The 23,625-nt window shown below is 44.7% G+C and overlaps 1 protein-coding gene across 9 annotated transcripts in view; it reads left to right on the forward strand.

Moving 5' to 3' along the window:
* LOC139160309 (uncharacterized) overlaps positions 1-21,874 on the forward strand; it is a 35,910-nt gene extending 14,036 nt beyond the window's left edge. For 8 of the 9 annotated variants that reach the window (XM_070738043.1, XM_070738047.1, XM_070738049.1 and 5 more), the window contains 3 exons: positions 1,822-1,925; positions 14,504-14,666; positions 18,494-21,874. In XM_070738043.1, coding sequence (XP_070594144.1) covers positions 1,854-1,925; positions 14,504-14,666; positions 18,494-19,002 — 744 coding nt within the window. In that variant the 5' untranslated portion in view covers positions 1,822-1,853 and the 3' untranslated portion in view covers positions 19,003-21,874. Of the gene's footprint in view, positions 1-1,821; positions 1,926-14,503; positions 14,667-18,177; positions 18,237-18,493 lie in introns of those variants that run through there. The other variant, XR_011557919.1, reaches the window with a different exon arrangement.
* The last annotated feature ends 1,751 nt before the right edge of the window (positions 21,875-23,625 follow it).

Below are 23,625 nucleotides of genomic sequence, written 5' to 3' on the forward strand. Positions count from 1 at the left end.
CCTCTTTTCCTTCCCTCCCATTTTTTCTTTCATTTTCTCTCCTTTTTTCCTCCCCTCCTTTCTTTCTTTCTTTCTCTCTCTTTCTTTTTCCTTTCTTTTCCTACCCCCCTTTCTTCTCTTTTCCTTTCCTTTCCCCCCCTTTCCTTCCTTTTTATTTAGACTTCATTTAATTGTTTAGGTTTATATGCTGCCCTACTCCCAGTGGACTCTGGGCAGCTCACGGCTAAATAAACATAAAATCCAATATAAAACCCAATAAAGAACAATACAAAACAATTTAAAATTCACAATGCACACGCAAAACAGCTAAAAAAACCCATGCATATCTTTCCTGGTCTGATTATGATGGTGTATCATCGGCTCAACGACCCAAGTCCTGCTGCAACAGCCAGGTCTTTACAGCTTTCCGGAAGGCCAGTAGGGTGGGGGTAATCCAGATCTCGGGAGGTAGCTGGTTCCAAAGAGCCGGAGCAGCCACAGAGAAGGCCCTTCCCCATGGGCCCACCAGCCAACACTGTTTAGCTGATGGGACCTGGAGAAGACCAACCCTGTGGTCCCTTATCCATCGCTGGGAGTTATGCGGTATGAAGATGTCTCGAAGATAGTCGGCCAAATCCATGTAGGGCTTTAAAGGTGATAGCCAACACCTTGAATTGCATGCGGAGAACGATCGGAAGCCAGTGCAGACCACGGAGGATTGGTACAGTGTGGATTCTATATACAGTTCTATTCCTCCTATTTTCTCTCCTCTCCTTCTTCCCCCTGCCCCTCACATCAACTAGAGTCAACTAGAGTTAATTCTTAGAGATTTCCAAGCCATGTCCATCCGGTTTCCCTGTCAAGAATATGGAAGGGGTGTGATAATGTTAGAAACATAGAAACATAGAAGACTGACGGCAGAAAAAGACCTCATGATCCATCTAGTCTGACCGTATACTGCTTTTTGTATTTTATCTTAGGATGGATATATGTTTATCCCAGGCATGTTTAAATTTAGTTACTGTGGATTTACCAACCGCGTCTGCTGGAAGTTTGTTCCAAGGATCTACTACTCTTTCAGTCAAATAATATTTTCTCATGTTGCTTTTGATCTTTCCCCCAACTAACTTCAGATTGTGCCCCCTTGTTCTTGTGTTCACTTTCCTATTAAAAACACTTCCCTCCTGAACCTTATTTAACCCTTTAACATATTTAAATGTTTCGATCATGTCCCCCCTTTTCCTTCTGTCCTCCAGACTATAGAGATTGAGTTCATTAAGTCTTTCCTGATACGTTTTATGCTTAAGACCTTCCAACATTCTTGTAGCCCGTCTTTGGACCCGTTCAATTTTGTCAATATCTTTTTGTAGGTGAGGTCTCCAGAACTGAACACAGTATTCCAAATGTGATCTCACCAGCGCTCTATATAGCGGGATCACAATCTCCCTCTTCCTGCTTGTTATACCTCTAGCTATGCAGTCAAGCATCCTACTTGCTTTCCCTACCACCCGACCACACTGCTCACTCATTTTGAGACTGTCAGAAATCACTACCCCTAAATCCTTCTCTTCTGAAGTTTTTGCTAACACAGAACTGCCAATACAATACTCAGATAGAGGATTCTTTTTGCCCAAGTGCAATATTTTACATTGGGAAACATTAAACTGCAGTTTCCATTGCTTTGACCATTTATCTAGTAAAGCTAAATCATTTACCATATTACATACGTCTCCAGGAATATCAACCCTATTGTACACTTTTCTTGTGGACTTTTATTCATATAGAGTTCTGCTTTTGTAAATTTCAACCCTAATGCTATGGCTTTTGTCATGTAACCTATAGATTTAATGAAGCTGTTCTTCTGAGGATTGGAAATGGAGCCTATTGAGAAAGCAAGAAATAACCACCCTAGTATGGAACAGAGGCCAAAAGAAGAAATGTCACAGGTAAAGGAAGGCAACTTCCATACTTACTTTCTCCTTTGCAAAATACTTTTTCATGAGGACTGCTCATTATTATTTGATAGTAATAATATCCCAACATTATTGGATATTTGATGGGGTGGGGGTTAGTCTGAGGGCATCCATGGTAGAAAGTCTGTATAAAATGGAGTGACAGGGCCTCAATGACACAGTCACAGCTACTATCTTGACTTGTTTAATCATCTCCCATTATAGAGACCTTAGATGGTGTTGGAAGAAATGTCCGTCTGGGTTTAGGTCCAAATGGGGAGAAAGGCACTGAAAACATGGAGACTTCTTGGAATAGAATAACAGAGTTGGAAGGGACCTTGGGGGTTTTCTAGTCCAACCCCCTGCTTAGGTAGGAAACCCTACATCTTCTCTACAACTTCAGACAAACTTACAAACCTACCCTACAAGTTCAGACAAAGGGTTGTCTAATTTCTTTTTTAAAACATCCAGTGTTGGGGCGTTCACAACTTCTGGAGGCAAGCTGTTCCATGGGCTAATTGTTCTAACTGTCAGGAAATTTCTCCTTAGTTCTAAATTGCTTCTCTTCTTATTCAGTTTCCACCTATCGCTTCTTGTCCTACTCTCAGGTGTTTTGGGGAATAGTTTGACTCCCTCTTCTTTGTGGCAGCCCCTGAGATATTGGAACACTGCTATCACGTCTCCCCTGGTCCTTCTTTTCGTTAAACTATCCATGCCCAGTTCCTGAAGCCGTTCTTCATATGTTTTAGCCTCCAGTCCCCTAATCATCTTTGTTGCTCTTCTTTGTACTCTTGCTAGAGTCTCAACAGTCTTTTTACATTGTTTTACGACCAAAACTGAATGCAGTATTACAAGTGTGGCCTTACTCAAGGCATTATAAGGTGGTATTAACATTTCACATAATCTTGATTTTATCCCTCTGTTAATGCAGCTTAGAACTGTGTTGGCTTTTTTTGGCAGCTGCTGCAGACTTCTTGGAAAGATTTATTTGTTTGTTTGTTTTGTCAAGTACATATTGGTGGTATACAAAGATATAACAATATTTATATACACTATACTAATAAAACAGAAACATTAGGACAGGGTACGGAAGGCACGCGCCTTACTGACCTGTTAGGAATCGGGAGAGGTCAATAGTGGATCGTCTAAGGGTAAAGGTTTGGGGATTAGGTGATGATACTACGAAGTATGGTAGTGAGTTCCACACATCAACTACTAAGTTACTAAAGTCGTATTTCGCGCAGTCGAGTTTGGAGCGGTTTACTTTAAGTTTGTATCTGTTGTATGCTCATGTGTTGTTGTGGTTGAAGCTGAAGTAGTCGTTAACAGGAAGGCCGTTGTAGCAGATGATTTTATGGGCTGTGCTTAGGTCATGTTTAAGACGATGTAGTTTTAAGCTTTCTAAACCTAAGATTGTAAGTCTAGTTTCGTAGGATATTCTGTTGCGAGTGGAGTAGTGGGGGGATCTTCTAGTAAAGTATCTCTGGATATTTTCTACATTGTTTACGTCCGAAAGACATTGTGGGTTCCATACAGATGAGCTGTATTCAAGGATTGGTTTGGCAAAAGTTTTGTATGCTCTGGTTAGTAGTGTGAGTTTACAGCAGAAGTTACGTAGGATTAGGTTTATTGATGAATAGGATCACATGGCTTGAGCCAGGAAAAGGGAAGAGATTCCGTCTGTTGGGTTTTGAATTTGAGCTTGTGTTCTGATTGGTTGCCAGATTCCATTGCAGGCTCAACTCTGTATGTGGTCTGTATCTTAGGGTTGGTTGAGCCTTGCTGAGTGATGTCATCTTCCCAGGTGCCATGTGGTGAGTTCTGTTGCTAGATGGGATTCTGTCGGGCTCTCTGGTAGACTCCTCCCAAAAATTCACAGGTCCAAATTTCAGACACGCACACGTTTGAAAATTCAAAACAATGTTCTTTATAATGAAAATTCACTTAAACCAAGCCCTCTTTTGGTGTAGCAAAGAGCACTCGTCTCCAAGCAAACTGGTAATTTGTACAAGTCCCTTATCAGTTCTGTGATACTTAGCTTGCAGCTGTGAGACAATTCTCAGTCCTTCTTCTTTCACAAAGTGAAACACACTTTGCTCTGGTTTAGTTTCAAAGCGGGGGAAAATCAGCACACAAAGGTCGAAGTCAGCAAGGCAGGCACGAAACACAACGATCAGATAATCCTCCACAATGGCCAAACCCACAGGCTGCTATTTATAGCAGCCTCACTAATTACCACAGCCCCACCCAACCACAGGTGGCCTCATTTGTACAGGTGCCTGTACAATATTGTTTTATCGCTTGTTGTGAGCCGCCCCGAGTCTTCGGAGAGGGGCGGCATACAAATCTAATAAATTATTATTATTATTATTATTATTATTATTATTATTATTATTATTTTCTTTGATAATAATCTCTCAGTTGTTGTTGCCTATGCATCGCTCTCCGCATGCGTGGCTGTATCATTAACTCTTGTTCTGAATCCAAGGAGGAGCTCAATAATTGATCTCCATCTGAGCTGTCTGCCACACTCTCCTCCTCCCTGTCACTCATGTCTTCTTGGTCAGAGGAGCCTTCATCAGGAGATTCCACCGGGGGGGGGGCAAAACAGGCCTGCAGCATGTGGATGTCTCCCCCACATCCACAGTCCTTGGGGCAGGAGCTGGGCCAGAGCTAACCACAACAGATGGGTAGAGTGATAACCCTACCTTTGTTGGATCTTGAGTGAGGGCATTTGCCTATGAATAGATCTAGCCATCTCTTTTATCTCTTAAGTGTCATCTGCCCTGGGCTATTGAGGAGCGTGGGTGCTATTAAGAGTGAGTCTGCTTCCTGCCTAAAAACATGTCTCTCCATTTCTCATCCAGGACAATCAATATCCTGCCTTTTTAATATTTCCAAGAATATTTCATTTTTTCTAGGACACAGGTGTGTGCTGACTTCCTACAGTGGTACATTTCTCAAAATACTACTATCACAAACCGGTGCAGAAGTTGGTGAGAAATTAACGGCTTGCCACAGAAGGCCTGATGTTTATGGGAACTTGGGAGGGATGATTTTCCTGAGGGAAGAGATGTGCCAGAAATAATTCTTTCGAGTGGTTCAAGGACATCCTATGCCCACCCACCTGGGCGGAAGTGGAGGAAGCCATATTGGCACAATCTGAGTGAGCAATGTGACAAGTTTGTGGGTGGGGGAGAAAGGATGTGAACTTTCAACTGAGTGGGATACACAGATCCAGGTTTCCCAGTGTAAGTGTCAGGATGGATCCAGAAATAAATTGGTACTTTGAGGAATACTGACTCTGATTTAGTTCCGATGTTACCTGGAACCTTGACACCTGTTTATCTAAGTCACTCTAACCTTGGGAAACATTTATTATTTATTTATTTATTATTTGGATTTGTATGCCGCCCCTCTCCGAAGACTCGGGGCGGCTCACAACAAGTGAAACAAATCATAATACAGTGATCCCCCGTTTATTGCGTCCCCAACCATTGCGAACAGGGTACTTCGCTATTTTTCAACCCGGAAGTCAAAAATACCATCTACGCATGCGTGCCGGGCACGCATGCGTAGATGGCAGCGGCTTTCCTGGGTCTTCCCCCTCTTGCTGGCGTCAGCGAGGAGTTTCCCCACCGCCCACGCAAACTCCTCGCTGCCGCTCGCCCGCCCTTCGCCTGCCCACGCCGTTCGCTCCCCCCTCTTGCTGTCGGGAGGGCGAGAAGCCCTCCCCAGCACCCGCTCGCCCGCCCTTCGCCCTGGCGGAGAAATTCCAGCCCCCACCTGGTCCCGCCCGCGGCTCGGCTTCCCTGGCTGCTGCTCCGGTCGCCCGATCGTCTCCTGCCTCCCGTGCCGATGTTCCCTGCCAAGCCTGGCTCGGATTCCCTGGCTGCTTGGCCGGGGGGGGGCTCGGCCGAAAGGAGCTGGAGACGCAGAGCTGAACACACCCCTTCATCCCCAAAGGCCGGCCTTTTTGTCTGGGAGGGAAGATGACGTGCCGGTGGCACAGGGGCGAGGGGCGGGAGGCAAATCGCTGCGTCTCCAGCCCCTTTTGGCCGAGCCCCCCCCCTCCGGCCAAGCAGCCAGGGAAGCCGAACTGGGCTTGGCGGGGAACATCGGCACGGGAGGCAGCTTCTGCCGGACATGGGCAATGGGCGGGACAGAGAAGCGGGGAGAATCAGGAGGCTCCTTTGGCAGCTGGGGGCTGCCTGGCTTTGTTGTTTTGGCTGCAGCGGGTGCCAGGCAGCCTCCAGCCGCCAAAGGAACCTCCTGATTCTTCCCGCTTCTCTGTCCCGCCCATTGCCCGTGTCCGGCAGAAGCTGCTGCCTTATTGCTCTTTGCCGGCGGGATGCAAAGTGCTGGGGTGGGAGGGTGTCCTGACAGCCCCCCCACCCATATGCTTCGCCTCCCGCCGGGCAAGAGCGCTCGGGTGGCAACTTCTTCTAGATACGGGCGATGTCCACGCTCTCTCTCGGCGCTTTCGAGCCGAGTCCGTGAGCGAGTTCGCTCCCGGACTCGGCTCGAAGGCGCCGAGAGACAGCGCCAAGGAACGGGCCTGTCCACGCTGTCTCTCGGCGCTTGCGAGCCGAGTCCGTGAGCGAGTTCGCTCCCGGACTCGGCTTGAAGGCGGCGAGAGACAGCGCCAAGGAACGGGCCTGTCCACGCTCTCTCTCGGCGCTTTCGAGCCGAGTCCGTGGTCGAGTTCGCTCCCGGACTCGGCTCGAAAGCGCCGAGAGACAGCGCCAAGGAACGGGCCTGTCCACGCTGTCTCTCGGCGCTTTCGAGCCGAGTCCGTGAGCGAGTTCGCTCCCGGACTCGGCTCGAAGGCGGCGAGAGACAGCGCCAAGGAACGGGCCTGTCCACGCTGTCTCTCGGCGCTTGCGAGCCGAGTCCGTGAGCGAGTTCGCTCCCGGACTCGGCTCGAAGGCGGCGAGAGACAGCGCCAAGGAACGGGCCTGTCCACGCTCTCTCTCGGCGCTTTCGAGCCGAGTCCGTGAGCGACTTCGCTCCCGGACTCGGCTCGAAAGCGCCGAGAGACAGCGCCAAGGAACGGGCCTGTCCACGCTGTCTCTCGGCGCTTTCGAGCCGAGTCCGTGAGCGAGTTCGCTCCCGGACTCGGCTCGAAGGCGGCGAGAGACAGCGCCAAGGAACGGGCCTGTCCACGCTCTCTCTCGGCGCTTTCGAGCCGAGTCCGTGAGCGAGTTCGCTCCCGGACTCGGCTCGAAGGCGGCGAGAGACAGCGCCAAGGAACGGGCCTGTCCACGCTCTCTCTCGGCGCTTTCGAGCCGAGTCCGTGAGCGAGTTCGCTCCCGGACTCGGCTCGAAAGCGCCGAGAGACAGCGCCCCCCGGACCCCCAACCCGGGTTTGGGGGGCTGCTATGAAGCCCTCCATGCCGGCGGCAAACAGCCGCGCCGCCCCCAATCTTCGGCTCCTCGCTAGCGCTGTGGGAGTAAAAACACCATCTGCACATGCGCAGACGGTGTTTTTACTTCCGCATCGCTACTTCGCGAAAACCCGCTCGTTGCGGGGGCTCCTGGAACGGAACCCTCGCAACGAGCGGGGGATCACTGTTAATCCAATTAATTTAAAAATATTTAAAGATTTAAAAACCCCATATACTAACAGACACACACACAAGCATACCATGTATAAATTAAACGTGCCCAGGGGGAGATGTTTAATTTCCCCATGCCTGACGGCAAAGGTGGGTCTTGAGGAGTTTACGGAAGGCAGGAAAAGTAGGGGCAGTTCTAATCTCCGGGGGGAGTTGGTTCCAGAGAGCTGGTGCCGCCACAGAGAAGGTTCTTCCTCTGGGGCCCGCCAACCGACATTGTTTAGTTGACGGGACCCGGAGAAGGCCCACTCTGTGGGACCTAATAGGTCGCTGGGATTCGTGCGGCAGGAGGCGGTCTCGGAGATATTCTGGTCTGATGCCATGAAGGGCTTTAAAGGTCATAACCAACACTTTGAAGTGTGACCGGAAATTGATCGGCAGCCAATGCAGACTGCGGAGTGATGGTGAAACATGGCCATACCTAGGTAAGCCCATGACTGCTCTCGCAGCTGCATTCTGCACGATCTGAAGTTTCTGAACACTTTTCAAAGGTAGCCCCATGTAGAGAGCATTACAGTAGTCGAACCTCAAGGTGATGAGGGCATGAGTGACTGTGAGCAATTAGTCCCGGTCCAGATAGGGCCGCAACTGGTGCACCAGGCAAACCTGGGCAAACGCCCCCCTCACCACAGCTGAGAGATGGTTTTCTAATGTGAGCTGTGGATCGAGGAGGACGCCCACTGGATAGTTCAATGGATTTGCAGCTGGCTGAAGCGTAGACATCAGAGAGTTATTGTTAACGGCGAGTATTCTGAGCAGAGTCAGGTTACAAGCGGTGTGCCACAAGGGTCTGTTCTGGGTCCTATTCTTTTTAATATGTTTGTGAGTGACATAGGGGAAGGTTTGGTAGGGAAGGTTTGCCTATTTGCCGATGACTCTAAAGTGTGCAATAGGGTTGATATTCCTGGAGGCGTCTGTAATATGGTAAATGATTTAGCTTTACTAGATAAATGGTCAAAGCAATGGAAACTGCAGTTTAATGTTTCCAAATGTAAAATAATGCACTTGGGGAAAGGGAATCCTCAATCTGAGTATTGTATTGGCAGTTCTGTGTTAGCAAATACTTCAGAAGAAAAGGATTTAGGGGTATTGATTTCTGACAGTCTCAAAATGGGTGAACAGTGCAGTCAGGCGGTAGGGAAAGCAAGTAGGATGCTTGGCTGCATAGCTAGAGGTATAACAAGCAGGAAGAGGGAGATTATGATCCCGCTATATAGAATGCTGGTGAGACCACATTTGGAATACTGTGTTCAGTTCTGGAGACCTCACCTACAAAAAGATATTGACAAAATTGAACGGGTCCAAAGACGGGCTACAAGAATGGTGGAAGGTCTTAAGCATAAAATGTATCAGGAAAGACTTAATGAACTCAATCTGTATAGTCTGGAGGACAGAAGGAAAAGGGGGGACATGATCGAAATATTCAAATATGTTAGAGGGTTAAATAAGGTTAAGGAAGGAAGTGTTTTTAATAGGAAAGTGAACACAAGAACAAGGGGACACAATCTGAAGTTAGTTGGGGGAAAGATCAAAAGCAACATGAGAAAATATTATTTTACTGAAAATGTAGTAGATGCTTGAAACAAACTTCCAGCAGACGTGATTTGTAAATCCACAGTAACTGAATTTAAACATGCCTGGGATAAACATATATCCATCCTAAGATAAAATACAGGAAATAGTATAAGGGCAGACTAGAGGGACCATGAGATCTTTTTCTGCCGTCAATGTTTCTATGTTATTTAGTTTCTGACGTTAGTTATTTTTATAAATAAGTGCAGGTATCTGATCTTTTTTCATAGTCTGTCTATCCCATAATAACTGGCTTTTTTCCCCAATGAAAAATTGGCAATCAGAGATAATTATATGTATGGTGTGGAATAGATGCAGAGCGCACCAAAGTGATGGCTATTTATTATTTTTTATATAAAGCAGTTAATCAGTCCATTGGGGGATGCTATGTTGACACAAAAGAGATTTTCCAGAGGTCTCCTATGAGGGAAGAAACCACTAAGTAGTCCTACTGATATCTAGTTATATAAAAACCAACTGTCCATTATTACAATTATGATGGTGTAATCATTTTAATTATAATTGTTAACAGCACTGCTTGGAGTAGGGAGTGTTTTCTGGGGTCCTATTTTGTGTTCTCTGGTATGCAATCTAATAGGCATGTAATTTGTCATGTACATTCCTGAAGCAGTTTTTCACTGTCCTATCCTTGCATACTGGGTTTGTTCTGTTAGTCTCTGCAGACTCAGGGCGGCTCACAACAACAATAAAACAGTATATAATAAACAAATCTAATATTTAAAAAATATCTAAAAACCCATTATTTTAAAAGCATACAACACAAGCATACCATACATAATCTATATAAGCCCGGGGGAGATGTCTCAATTCCCCCATGCCTGACGGCAGAGGTGGGTTTTACGAAGTTTGCGAAAGACAAGGAGGGTGGGGGCAGTTCTAATCTCCGGGGGGAGCTGGTTCCAGAGGGTCGGGGCCACCACAAAGAAGGCTCTTCCCCTGGGTCCCGCCAGACGACATTGTTTAGTCGACGGGACTCGGAGAAGGCCAACTCTGTGGGACCTAACCAGTCGCTGGGATTCGTGCAGCAGAAGGCAGTCTCGGAGATATTCTGGTCTGATGCCATAAAGGGTTTTATAGATCATAACCAACACTTTGAATTGTGATTGGAAACTGATCGGCAACCAATGCAGACTGCGGAGAGTTGGTGTGACATGGGCATATTTGGGAAAGCCCATGATTGCTCTCGCAGCTGCATTCTGCACGATCTGAAGTTTCCGAACACTCTTCAAAAGTAGCCCCATGTAGAGAGCATTATAGTAGTCGAGCCTCGAGGTGATGAGGGCATGAGTGACTGTGAGCAGTGAGTCCCGGTCCAGATAGGGCCGCAACTGGTGCACCAGGCGAACCTGGGCAAATGCCTCCCTCGCCACATCTGAAAGATGTTTCTCTAATGTGAGCTGTGGATCGAGGAGGACGCCCAAGTTGCGGACCCTTTTTGAGGGGGTCAATAGTTCTCCCCCCAGGGTAATGGAAGGACAGATGGAATTGCCCCTGGGAGGCAAAACCCACAGCCACTCCGTCTTATCAGGGTTGAGTTTGAGTCTGTTTGCACATGCCCAGTTAGTACCACAACAACAATAAAACAGGTGGGATTTAGCAGGTTCTGACCAGTTCTGGAAAACCAATAGCAGATGTCAGAACTGCACTTTTGGAAGCTAACCCAACTCCGCCAGCCACAGACCAATATATAAGAAAAGAAAGTCTTCAAAGGAATGCACTGCAGCTGGGGTTCTTGAAAAAATATATTTACTTCTTCGTAGCAAAGATTGCTTCTCTATTTACACTACTGTATTACTTATACTCTATCTTACTATACACAAGGCACGTTACAACTAGTCAACCACTACTACCATTACAACCTCTGCAACCACAGCAGCCAACAGAGACCAATGCAAAGGTTTCTTACATGTGTATATATTTGCCAACCAATCAGGTTGTAGCATATTTAGTTGACTCATAATGATTCAGCATTCTCTACATATAACAGCCAATTACATTGACTACAGTCTTTCCCCCTGCATTGGGATATTATATCAGGTTAGGCCTAATCCTGACGGCGGAAATTTTGAGTCATTCGGAAAACCCGTATTATTATTATTATTATTATTATTATTATTATTATTATTATTATTATTTAGATTTGTATGCCGCCCCTCTCCATAGACTCGGGTCGGCTCACAACAATAACAAAAACAATGTAAGAACAATACTTTAACAATGAATTAAATAATTTAAAAAACACTAAAAAACCCATTATTAAAAGCAAACATACACACAAACATACCATGTATAAACTGTATAGGCCCGGGGGAGACGTCTCAGTTCCCCCATGCCTGATGGCAGAGATGGGTCTTAAGAACTTTACGAAAGGAAAGGAGGGTGGGGGCAGTTCTAATCTCCAGGGGGAGCTAGTTCCAGAGGGTTGGGGCCGCCACAGAGAAGGCTCTTCCCCTGGGTCCCGCCAAATGACACTGTTTAGTCGACGGGACCCAGAGAAGGCCGACTCTGTGGGACCTAACCGGTCGCTGGGATTCGTGTGGCAGAAGGCGGTCCCGGAGATATTCTGGTCCGATGCCATGAAGGGCTTTATAGGTCATAACCAACACTTTGAATTGTGACCGGAAATTGATCGGCAGAAGTATATACCACTTCTGTCTGGTCTCGCCTCCATCTATTCTCTGCCTCCTGAGTTCCAGCTGATTGGGAGGCAAATGGGGATTTTGCAGTATCCTTCCCCTGCCACATCTATCAAGCCACACCCACCAACCCATGCCACGCCCACCAAACCACATCCACAGAACCGGTAGTAAAAGAAATTTGAATCCCACCACTGCACAGGATTGTATTCAAGGCCACAGTCATCCCATTCCTAAGAAGTCTGTAAGAGGTGTGCACAGCAATAGGCTTCTGTCCCCATGGAGGGGGGTCCAGTGCGGGTAGTAAGTTTGTGCACTATTTATTGAATATTTAATAGTTTTTTTTATTGTCCTTCCTTCTCTAATACCTTAGTATGATCCTTAATTACTTTAAAAAAAATTACTACCACACTGTGGCCATGGCTCATTGTGTGGGTGTGGCTTGATGGTCATGTGACTGGGTAGGAGTGGCTTCCTGGTCATGTGACCAGGTGGGAGTGGCTTGACAATCATGTGACTGGGGGTGTATTAAATGTCACATGACTGGGTGGGAATGGCTTACCGACCACGATTGGACTCTTTTTCTGTTGATTAAGTCACATTATTTGAATAGCCACAATTACCACAAATTGATAAGCAGATTCTTTTTCCTTTCTTCCTCCCCAAAATCTAAGGTGTGTCTTATACTCTGAAAAATATGGAATGTCAACCAGTCTTTGAATTGACAATGAAGACAAGACAAGTGGTGAATAACTTTAGCTGTTGAGGATCAATTCAAACAAGGAATTCACCAGTAATTCTCAGCCCTTTGAGGTAGACCAGACTAGGGAACTCACATCATACAGATTAATGCTATTTTCTTTTTTCAAAGTAATTTTTATTGAATTTTATACATTTAAAAAACCCACAGACACAACATGTAAACAGATATTAACACAAATCCAAATCCAAATATTTTTCAAGTAAATCAACATCCAACTTTTGCATCCTTATCTGTATACTACAGTATATAATTACATATCTATACATATGTTCTTACATAATACACATTTTCATTGTAGATTAGATTTCCTTTTTCTTATCCAGTGTCCAGATATGATAATAGTCCTGTAGTGCTATTTTCATTATAAGATTGTAGTAATATAATCTTGCAAGTCTGAATGCAGCTCCTCCCTTTACCTTCATGAGAATTAGAAAAGTCTTATCTGAGAAGCTTTCTTGAATTACAGTTCTGGTCTGGACTTGAATTTCTTGTAGCTTGACTGCTATCTTGGTAGCAGCATTTCCTCTTGTTCCTCGGGGTTGTTCCTTCTTCCCATTACATCAAGTCAGTTTGAACAATTCATCCGTGGAACAACATGACTCCAGAAGTTGTGAATGCTCCAACACTGGAGGTTTCTAACAAGATGTTGGATAACCATATCTCTGAAGTGGTGTAGGGTTTCCTGCCTAAGCAGGGGATTGGACTAGAAGACCTCCAAGGTCCCTTCCAACTCTGTTATTCTATTCTGTTCTAAGTCAAGGCATAAGACTAACAATCCTGGATCTAGAAAGCTTAGAACTACGACGTCTAAAACACAATTTAAGTATTGCCCGCAAGATCATATGCTGCAACGTCCTACCTGTCAATGACTACTTCAGCTTCAACCGCAACAACACAAGAGCACACAACAGATTCAAACTTAATATTAACCGCTACAAACTTGACTGTAAAAAATATGACTTTAACAACCGAGTTGTCAAAGCGTGGAACTTATTACCAGACTCAATAGTGTCAACCCCTAACCCCCAACATTTCTCCCTTAGACTATCCACAATTGACCTCTCCAGGTTCCTAAGAGGTCAGTAAGGGGCGTACATAAGTGCACTAGTGTGCCTTTCGTCCCTTGTCCAATTGTCTTTCCTTTATCTCATATATCATATATATTTTCTTCCTTTCATATATCTTCTCCTCTATTTTATATTTTTCTTTATATATATTACCTCATGTCTATTCTCTTCTATATGTATTGTGTATTGGACAAAATAAATAAATAAATTTTAAAAAATGCTCGGTTGACCAATATTTGATAGCATAGCCATGAAGCCCTCAGGAAAGATACTCAGATACTGGGCTGTAACTATATCTAGAAGATCAGAATTGTACAGGTGATACATCAGACAAGAGCCGAGGTGGCGCAGTGGGTAGAGTGCAGTACTGCAGGCCACTGCTAGATCTGCAGGTCAGCGGTTCAAATCTCATCCCCGGCTCAAGGTTGACTCAGCCTTCCAGCCTTCCAAGGTGGGTAAAATGAGGACCCGGATTGTGGGGGCAATATGCCGGCTCTGTAAACAGTGCTATTGCTAACATGTTGTAAGCCACCCTGAGCCTAAGGAGAAGGGCAGCATAAAAAAATTGAATAGAATAAATAAATACTTTCCAAAAATACAAAAAAATACATAAGAACATAAGAAGAGCCATGCTGAATCAGGCCAAAGCCCATTGAGTCCAACATTCTGTGTCCCACAGTGGCCCACTAATTGTCCATGGGGATCTTGAGCAGAAAGAGAAGGCAAGACCCTCCCTTTCCCCTGACCCCCAACAAATGGTCCTCAAGAGAATCCTGCCTGCCTCAACCAACATAGAGGCGGCACTTGGACATCATCTTGCAACTAACCAGATACCTGAGAGGCGACCTTCGAGAAGGCTTTTTATATTAATATTTTTTTCTAATTTTGCCATTAGTTGATTCAGGGACTTAATCCTGAAGGGTTCTCAAAAGAGGATGAAGATTTCCTGTCTGAACTGAATCCAGAGGAGAAAGAATGTCTGGATTTCTTGATGCAGACAATCAACAATTTGGATAAGGAAATAACAGAAGACGATGAGAAAACGGAAGGATCTCTAGGTAAAGTTACAGTATATACGGGGTGGGCTACTGCCTGGACAGGGGAAACGCAGTGGGGTAGCAAAAAAGGAGCCCCACCCCAGAGCACCCAATTTGCACTGAAAGATGTTGAAAAATAATGCAGGGCGTCCTGCATAAGCCACAGTGTGGTAGTAAAAATTTTGGTAGCCCTTCACTGAGTATATGGTACTGGTAGTTTGTCGACATGGACCTCTAGGCACTATCAACTAACCAATTGGATGGGGGTGCAAGCCTTAGAGCATCAAACTTGGTCTTTACCCAAATATGATTTGACCAACTTTGTTTCAATCAACACAACTACCTTCCTCCTTTTCTACCTTGTATCCAACAAAAAGAGATAATACACTAGCTTCCCATGTCAGTGTTATTCTTGTCAATCTGTGGCGGATTTTCCCAATATTTAGACCAGTGGTTCTCAACCTGGGGGTTGGGACCCCTTTGGGTGTTGAATGACCCTTTCACAGGGGTCGCCTAAGACCCTGGGAAAAGACAAATTTCCCACGGTGTTAGGAACTAAAGCTTCTATTCTGGCGCCTTGGAATATACACTGCTCAAAAAAATAAAGGGAACACTTAAACAACACAATATAACTCCAAGTAGAATAGAATAGAATTTTATTGGCCAAGTGTGATTGGACACACAAGGAATTTGTCTTGGTGCAGATGCTCTCAGCGTACATAAAAGAAAAAGATACATTTGTCAAGAATCATGTGGTACGACACTTAATGATTGTCACAGGGGTCAAATAAGCAATGAAGAAGCAATATTAATAAAAATCTTAGGATACAAGCAACAAGTTACAGTCATACAGTCCTAAGTGGGAAGAAAAGGATGGTAGGAATTATGAGAAAAACTAGTAGAATAGAAGTGCAGATTTAGTAAAAAGTCTGACAATGTTGAGGGAATTATTTGTTTAGTAGAGTGATGACGTTCGGGAAAAAATGTTCTTGTGTCTAGTTGTCTAGAGCAGTGATTTTCAACCTTTTTTGAGCCGCGGCACATTTTTTACATTTACAAAATCCTGGGGCACACCACCAACCAAAATGACACAAAATGATACCTAAGACACTCTCCTCTCTTTTTCCACCCCTGTCTCCTCCCCACCCTTGTGTGTGTGTGTGTGTGTGTATACTGTACACACTCTTGAACCATTTCCAAAAACAGGTGAGGGCTGGGGTTTTTTCTCTCTTATTCTTTGGGTGCTTTTTATCATATGCTTTAAATCAAGAGTCACTTCTCTCTCTCTTTTGTTTCTCTCTCTTTCCTCTCATTCTCTGTCTCAATCATTTTCTCATTTCTCTTTTTTCTTCCCTTTTTGCTCATTTCTCTCTCTCTCCCTTCCTCTCCTTTTCTCTCTCTCTCTTTCTTGCTTTCTTTCTCTCTCACTCTTGCTTTCTCTCTCTTTCTCTCTCTCTCTCTCTTTCTTTCTCTCTCTCTCACTCTCTTTCTCTCTCTCTTTCTTTCTCACTCTCTCAGCAAAAAGTTGCAAGACCAGAACCTGAGCTTCCCTCTTCACGGCACACCTGACCATGTCTTGCGGCACACTAGTGTGCCACGGCACACTGGTTGAAAAACACTGGTCTAGTGTTCCCTTTATTTTTTTTTTGAGCAGTATATTTTTACAATCCGATGAATCAGGCGTTTACAGTGGGGGTGTCCCTCTGACCTTCCTACCAATCAGCTTAAAGCTCCGTTGGGAGAATTGGCGCTAGACTTATGGTTGGGGGTCACCACAACATGAGAAACTGTATTAAGGGATTGTGGCATTAGAGATTTAGACTGTAGCAGCCACTTTTCATTCATACAGTCTTACAGGTTGTGTTCACATGTACAAGTATTTCTTGACTTATGACTAATCATTTAGCAACTGTTCAAAATTATGACGCATCTTAAAAAAGCCGCTTATGGTCTGGATTCAAAGTTCCAACATCCAGGCCTCTACTGTGGTCACACAGTCACATTTTGGGTAGTTGGCGATTAGCACTCATTTATGGCCATTTAGTCATGCTGGCCACATGACCACGGAGATGTCTTCAGCCAGCCCTGGGTCTTCTGCTTTGAAATGGAGATGAGCACTGCCCCCTAGAGTCAGGAATGAGTAGCACATATGTGCAAGGGGGACCTTTACCTTTTTTATGGCCAGAAACTGGGAAAGTCCAATTGACTGATTTACTGTATATGACCAATGAAGGGCTGCACATTTTTTTACTACCACACTGTGGGTGTGGTTTATTTTGGGGGTGTGGCTTGCTGGCCATGTGACCAGGTGGGAGTGGCTTGACGATCATGTGACTGAGATGGTGGTGGCTTAAAGGTCATGTGACTGGCTTAAAGGTCACTCACTTGATGTCACTCACATCAAGGGTTTGGGTTAGGGTGCCTGGCCTCTCCTCACCTCAAAGAGATACAACTTCCCTATCTATTTAATATTACATCCAAAATATACTATTTAATTCTAGGTATATATGCCATATGTGTACATACATATTATACACAAGCACACAAAAATATATACTGCTCAAAAAAATAAAGGGAACCCTTAAATAACCTATCCTCGATCTGAATGAGTGAAATATTGTCATTGAATACTTTGTTCTTTACAAAGTTGGATGTGCACAACAGCATGTGAAATTGACTGTTAGTCAGTGTTGCTTCCTAAGTGGACAGGCTTCCCTGGAGCTGGGGGAGGGTAAAAATGCCCTCTCCCCTCTCCCCCTCTGCCTGGAGGCTCTCTGGAAGCCAAAATGCCCTCCCATAACCTCTGAGTGAGCCAAAAATCAGCTGTTCGGCATGCACATTGCACACTGGAGCTGAGCTAGGGCAACGGCTAGCGTGCCAGCAGATATGGCTCTGTGTGCCACCTGTGGCACCCATCACAGTCCTAGGGAAAAAGTAAAGACATAACAACCAATGAAAACAGCATAGTGCAAATAGAATAAGGGATATACATTCATAGTTTATTAGGATATTTGGATTGGAACAATTGAATTTGCTCTAAGGGCTCTGATATCACGTCCATTCCCCCATTCAGAATGCGAGGAAATTTAGTGGTTCCAGGCTACCAAATATTGCAATTTATCCCTGTGTTTCCTAGACCACAGGTTTCTTTACATTGAATTAAGAAATTAAATTAAAGAAATTAAAGATTTTTTAAATTTCAAAACATGTGATTTTTATTTTTTATTTATTTGTTTGTTTGTTTGTTTGTTTATTTATTTATTTATTTATCTAGTTAGTTAGTTTAGTTAGTTAGTTAGTTAGTAATTTAAATTAATAGGCCACCCTTCTCCAAATAAACTTGGAGCAGCGTACAACAATTAAAAAATACAATACTGTAATAAAAAAATACATTTTCAAACCCCAATCTTCCATGACTAGATAGAATAACTTAAAAGCAACTTGCTGTCTCTCCATTTTCCTATAGCCCCCTCTCCACTCCACACTTTTTGCACTTCTAATAATCTGACCCTATGTCAATTGCATGTAACAGGTTCTCAGGACCCATGTCAGCATCATGTCATCTGCAGCCTGCAGCCGCAAAGTCAATTTTATTTATTTATTTTTTATTATTTGTTTGTTTGTTTATTTAAATTAATAGGCCACCCTTCTCCAAATAGACTCAGGGCAGCGTACAACAATAAAAAAATACAATAATAAAAATACAGTTTAAAAACCCAATCTTCCATGACTAGATAGAATAACTTAAAAGCAACTTGCTGTCTCTCCATTTTCCTATAGCCCCCTCTCCACTCCACACTTTTTGCACTTCTAATAATCTGACCCTATGTGTCAATTGCATGTAACAGGTTCTCAGGACCCATGTCAACACCGTGTCCTCTGCAGCCTGCAGCCGCAAAGTCAATTTGAGGAAGACGCCCCGGTGAAAAAGGATCCCTTCCCAGCAGTTGCTAAAAGTAAGATGATCAAGTCCCTTTCAGAGGAGTCTGAGGAAGTCACTTTGAGGAGGTGGTCCGATCTTTATTGCCCTCGAGCCAAACCTCCCCCTAGACCCGCCAACTCCTACCCCACCCACTTCAAGAAGTTTGACACCATATTGAAGTCGGGAGTCAACGTTCAGGAACTCCGCTCCCGTTTCCTGCGCCATCTCGACACTTCTGCTCCTGCCCAGAAACCGGTAAAGGACACCCTGAGACTCTTGTCCAGTTCTCAAAGATCTATGCGGGATGAAGCGATGCAGAAGCTGGGCTTTCTTCAGAGAGACAAAGCTTTTCTGAATGCACGTCCACACCTCCCGTCTGCTGAAAGGCCAGACAAAGAGGCGGCTGTAGGTTCCACCCACAAGCTTAAGAAGTAACCATAATTGTTGCTCCCGTCCAGGAAGAGGTGCTTTCTTAAGCTGGCTGAAAAGTGAAGCAAGGACATTTCTTCTGATAGTGGTATCGAACATAACGATCCTTTTTGTTGGATTATCTTCTGCAAAATGCTATTAGACCGGAATACGGAACCTGTAATGTACTGTGTGTGGCTATGTATTTAACAGCACTATTATTTTTTTGCACAGAGCATCTCATTATTGACTTTTAATCTCATTTCTAAACTTTTTATAATGATGCTTCCTTAACCCCTGGAGCAAGAGTCCCCAAACTTGGCAACTTTAAGACTTCTGGACTTCAACTCCCAGAATTCTCCAACCAGCTTTGTTGGCTGGAGAATTCTGGGAGTTGAAGTCCACAAGTCTTAAAGTTGCTTTGCTGGCTGGAGAATTCTGGGAGTTGAAGTCCACAAGTCTTAAAGTTGCCAAGTTTGGGGACCCTTGCCCTGGAGCCATGAAAGAGATATTTTGTGAAAACAGAAGCCGGTTTCCTTCCTTCGGACTAAAAGGAATACCTTTACTTATAACAGTGATGATGAACCTGTTTTGGTTTACATGCCAAAAGGGTGGTGTGCACATATTCTCTCGTACCCATTCCCTCCCCCTATGCATTGCACCCCCACGATACCCCTGCGCATGCGCACAACATCCCAATACATGTGTACAGGCCTCACTGAAGCGTGGGACAGTAAAAATGGCCAAAAGGCCAACCAGAAGTTTGGAAAAACAAACTTCCAGTTTGCCTTTTAGGCTGTTTTTTGCACTCTGGGGCTTCAGAGAGGTTTCCCTGAGCCCTCTAGAAGGTGAAAAACTGCACAACGGGCAAAGCGCAACTCCATTTTTCCGAAAGTCTGATTTGCTGGTTAGGATGTTTTTAACATTCCTGGGTTTTAGGGAAGCTTCCCTGAAGCTTCCGGAGGGTGAAAAACAGCACAATGGGCAAAGCGGAAGCCCATTTTTTCGAAAGTCTGGTTTGCCCGTTAGGCTGTTTTTCGCACTCTTGGGCTTCAGAGAAGCTTCCCTGAACCCTCTGGAGGGCAATAAACAGCACAATGGTCAAAGCGGAAGTCGGTTTTTCCGAAAGTCTGGTTTGCCTGTTTGGCTGTTTTTCGCACCTGGGGCTTCAAGGAAGCGAGGGCAAAACGGCCTTCCCCAGGGCTGAAGATGAGCTGGGGCTGGAGCTGCCATAGGACAATGACTTGCCTGCTCCCCAATATGGCTACACCTGCCACAGGTGTGCCATCACTGACTTATAAGATCAAAGCAAATGCACTCAGTGTCACGGGTGCCTTTGGTCTCATCAGGAATGGGTTCCACTTAATTCCCCTACCAGTTTGCATCATGACGGAGGTGCACATCATCCCGTCACATTGTGCAAATGACTTTCTGTGCATGCGCAGAAGCCTCTGCGCATGCACAGCGCTTTTGGGGGCCGACTCTGTCGACCAGGAAACTAGTTCAGGGGTGTAGACAGACAGCCATTGCTGCTGGTTTGGCGAGCGGGTGCAAATGTTTGCAATCGATACGGGCGAACCAGTCCAAATTGGCAGTAACCCACCACTGGTCTTAGCTTTTGCTAGGCAGTCCTCCTAGTCATCTCCCTTGAATGATATACAGAATGAAAACAATAATGTTTTCTAGTCGGCACTTCCTATGTTTGGCTAGCGCAACTTCCAACGTTTTCATTTCTACAGATCAGGGGAGGGGAACCCAGAGCAATCAGGGATGAAATGCTCCTGGTTCACTCATGCCTGTCAGTCATTGGTCACGAAGGGAGCATGAGGTTCCGCCCGCCCACCTGGACACCCCCATTTGGGTTATTTTACTCTCTGTACATGCACAAACCATTCTGTACATGCACAAAGGCAGGCAGGGTTGAACTTACTGGCCGCTACCAGTGCGCTCTTTGGGACCGTCACAAGTGCGCGCACATCTGGCGGGTATGGTGCAAGATTTGATTTCTGCGCTTGTGCAGGAAGCAAAATCTCATATGTGGATGCTCTCGCGTGCGAGATTTTGCCGATTTTTGGCTTCTGCGCATGCACAGAAGCAAAGAATTGCCAAAAATCTCATGCGTGCGATTGTTCACATACGCGATTTCACTTGCACATGCGCAGAAACCAAATCTTGCACACGGGTGTGCGCATCGGGGCATAGAGATGCATGCGCATCTCAATTTCCACTACCGGAACCCCGATCCCAGCCATACCGGGTGCAAACCGCTACTGCACAGAGGGTAAAAGAACCCAAATGGCGTCGTCTGGGTGGGTGGGCAGATCTTCATGCTCCTTTGTGACTGGCTCTCCGATGACTGACAGGCACGAGTGAACTGGGAATGTTTCACCCCTGAGAGCAATGCCTTGCTAAGATCCCTTTAAGTATTTAAGAGCAGGTTTCTTTTGAATGTTGTATTTGGCTTGTGTGAGTCTCTGGCACAAATTGGAACATCAATATCCCTCTGCAGCCAAGACCAGGAGGAATATCTCCCATATCTCTAATGAAGATCATCACATTTGCTTCATAAGGCATCTATATATTCTAACTGATGCTGCAGCCAACTATTGTTTACATTAGGAAGCAATACCATTTTAAAAAATTACAAAACTGAGATTTTATTTCCTTATTTCCTTTCGTATATTTTTAAAATTCTACAAACTACCCAAAAGGGATCTTCAAGATCAAAAATCATAGACATGTGCAAAACGTATAGCCTAATAAATTTGTATATTAGCCTCACAATAATGTTCTACAAGGAAAACTCTATTATGTATTGATTAGTTTTCAGGTTTCTGAACCATTGCATCACATCGTATTCCCTTGAGAGAAATCAATTAAACATTCAGTTTTCCATTAATTTCTTGGTTTTTCTTTTTCTTTTCTTTTTCTTCAGTTTAACAGGTTACATTTCCAATGGTGGAAAAGGCACATTTTTGGGTAAATAAGTGATATTAAAGCAACCCACCTTTGCTAATCTTGGAAAAATTATGCCAACTTGGATGGGAAACCAATAAAATAGCAATAAGCAATAGCATTTAGATTTATATACTGCTCCACAGTGCTTTACAGCCCTTTCTAAGTGGTTTCCAGAGAGTAAGCATATTGCCTCCAACAATCTGGGTCCTCATTTTACCGACCTCGGAAGGATGGAGAGCTGAGTGTGCCTTGAGCCTACTGAGATTTGATCTGCTAAACTGTTGGCAGCTGGTGATCAGCAGAAGTAGATTGAAGTACTGTACTCTAACCACTGCGCCACGGAGGCTCTGATATCCCTATAATGTAAAAAGTCAAATACTTCCCTATAATGTAAAATGAAGTTGGGAATGAAAAAAAAAACAGAAGGTAATGGCATAATACTTTTGTATGTCTCTGGGACTGCCTCCTGCCGCACGAATCCCAGCGACCGGTTAGGTCCCACAGAGCTGGCCTTCTCCGGGTCCCATCAACTAAACAATGTTGTTTGGCGGGACCCAGGGGAAGAGCCTTCTCTGTGGCGGCCCCAACCCTCTGGAACCAGCTCCCCCCAGAGATCAGAATTGCCCCCACCCTCCTCGCCTTTCGTAAGCCACCCCGAGTTTACAGAGAGGGGCGGCATACAAATCTAATAAATAAATGAATGAATGAATGAATGAATTAATTAATGAATTAATTAATGAATTAATGAATGAATAAATAAATTAAAAAACCCACCTCTGCCGTCAGGCATGGGGGAATTGAGATATTCCTTTCCCCCCAGGCCTATACAATTTATGCATGGTATGTTTGTGTGTATGTTTGGTTTTTTAATAAGTGTTTTTAGTTATTTTAAATATTAGATTTGTCATACGCTGTTTTATTGTTGTTGTTAGCCGCCCCGAGTCTACGGAGAGGGGCGGCATACAAATCTAATAAATAAATAAATAAGTATAATTGCTCAAGAAAACTATAACTTCTGTTTTATACCAGGTAGTTCTCGACTTAGCCCAAAATGTATCAAACGAGACATAAGACATGCGTTTTGCCCCATTTTATGACCTTTCTTGCTACAGTTGTTAAGTGAATCACTGCAGCTATAAGGTTAGTAACAGAGTGGAGCAAAAAGTGTTTATGTGACCCCCAGGTCACTGCAAATGTCGTAATTGCCAAGTGTCTGGATTTAGATCCTGTGAGTGTAGTAGGGATTGCTGCATAAATGTGAAAAACAGTCATAAGAGACCTTTTTTTCAGGTCTCTCCTATTAGTACCCCACCTCTACCTTGTGGGCATCTGAGTCAAAGTGGAGCGTTGTGCCCATTACTGATCCAGTCATGGACCCATCCATCTGGCCCATCAAGAAGAGTCACTCCCATCTCATCAATCCATAAAACCTTTGAAAAATCTGCTCTCAGATATTTCTTGGCCCAGTCGTGTCACTGTTGTGGCCCGTCCATGTCCATGATCATGGATTTTGAGGATCGAGAGACGGATGTAGATTGGTATCCTAGGCCAGTGTACTTGCCACCCGAGTCCAATAGTGCAGTGTTTCCCAACCATAGCAACTTGAAGATATTTGGACTTCAACTCCCAGAATTCCCCAGCCAGCAAATGCTGGCTGGGGAATTCTGGGAGTTGAAGTCCAGATATCTTCAA

Source organism: Erythrolamprus reginae, chromosome 2, assembly GCF_031021105.1.
Source record: "Erythrolamprus reginae isolate rEryReg1 chromosome 2, rEryReg1.hap1, whole genome shotgun sequence".
NCBI lineage: Eukaryota > Metazoa > Chordata > Lepidosauria > Squamata > Dipsadidae > Erythrolamprus > Erythrolamprus reginae.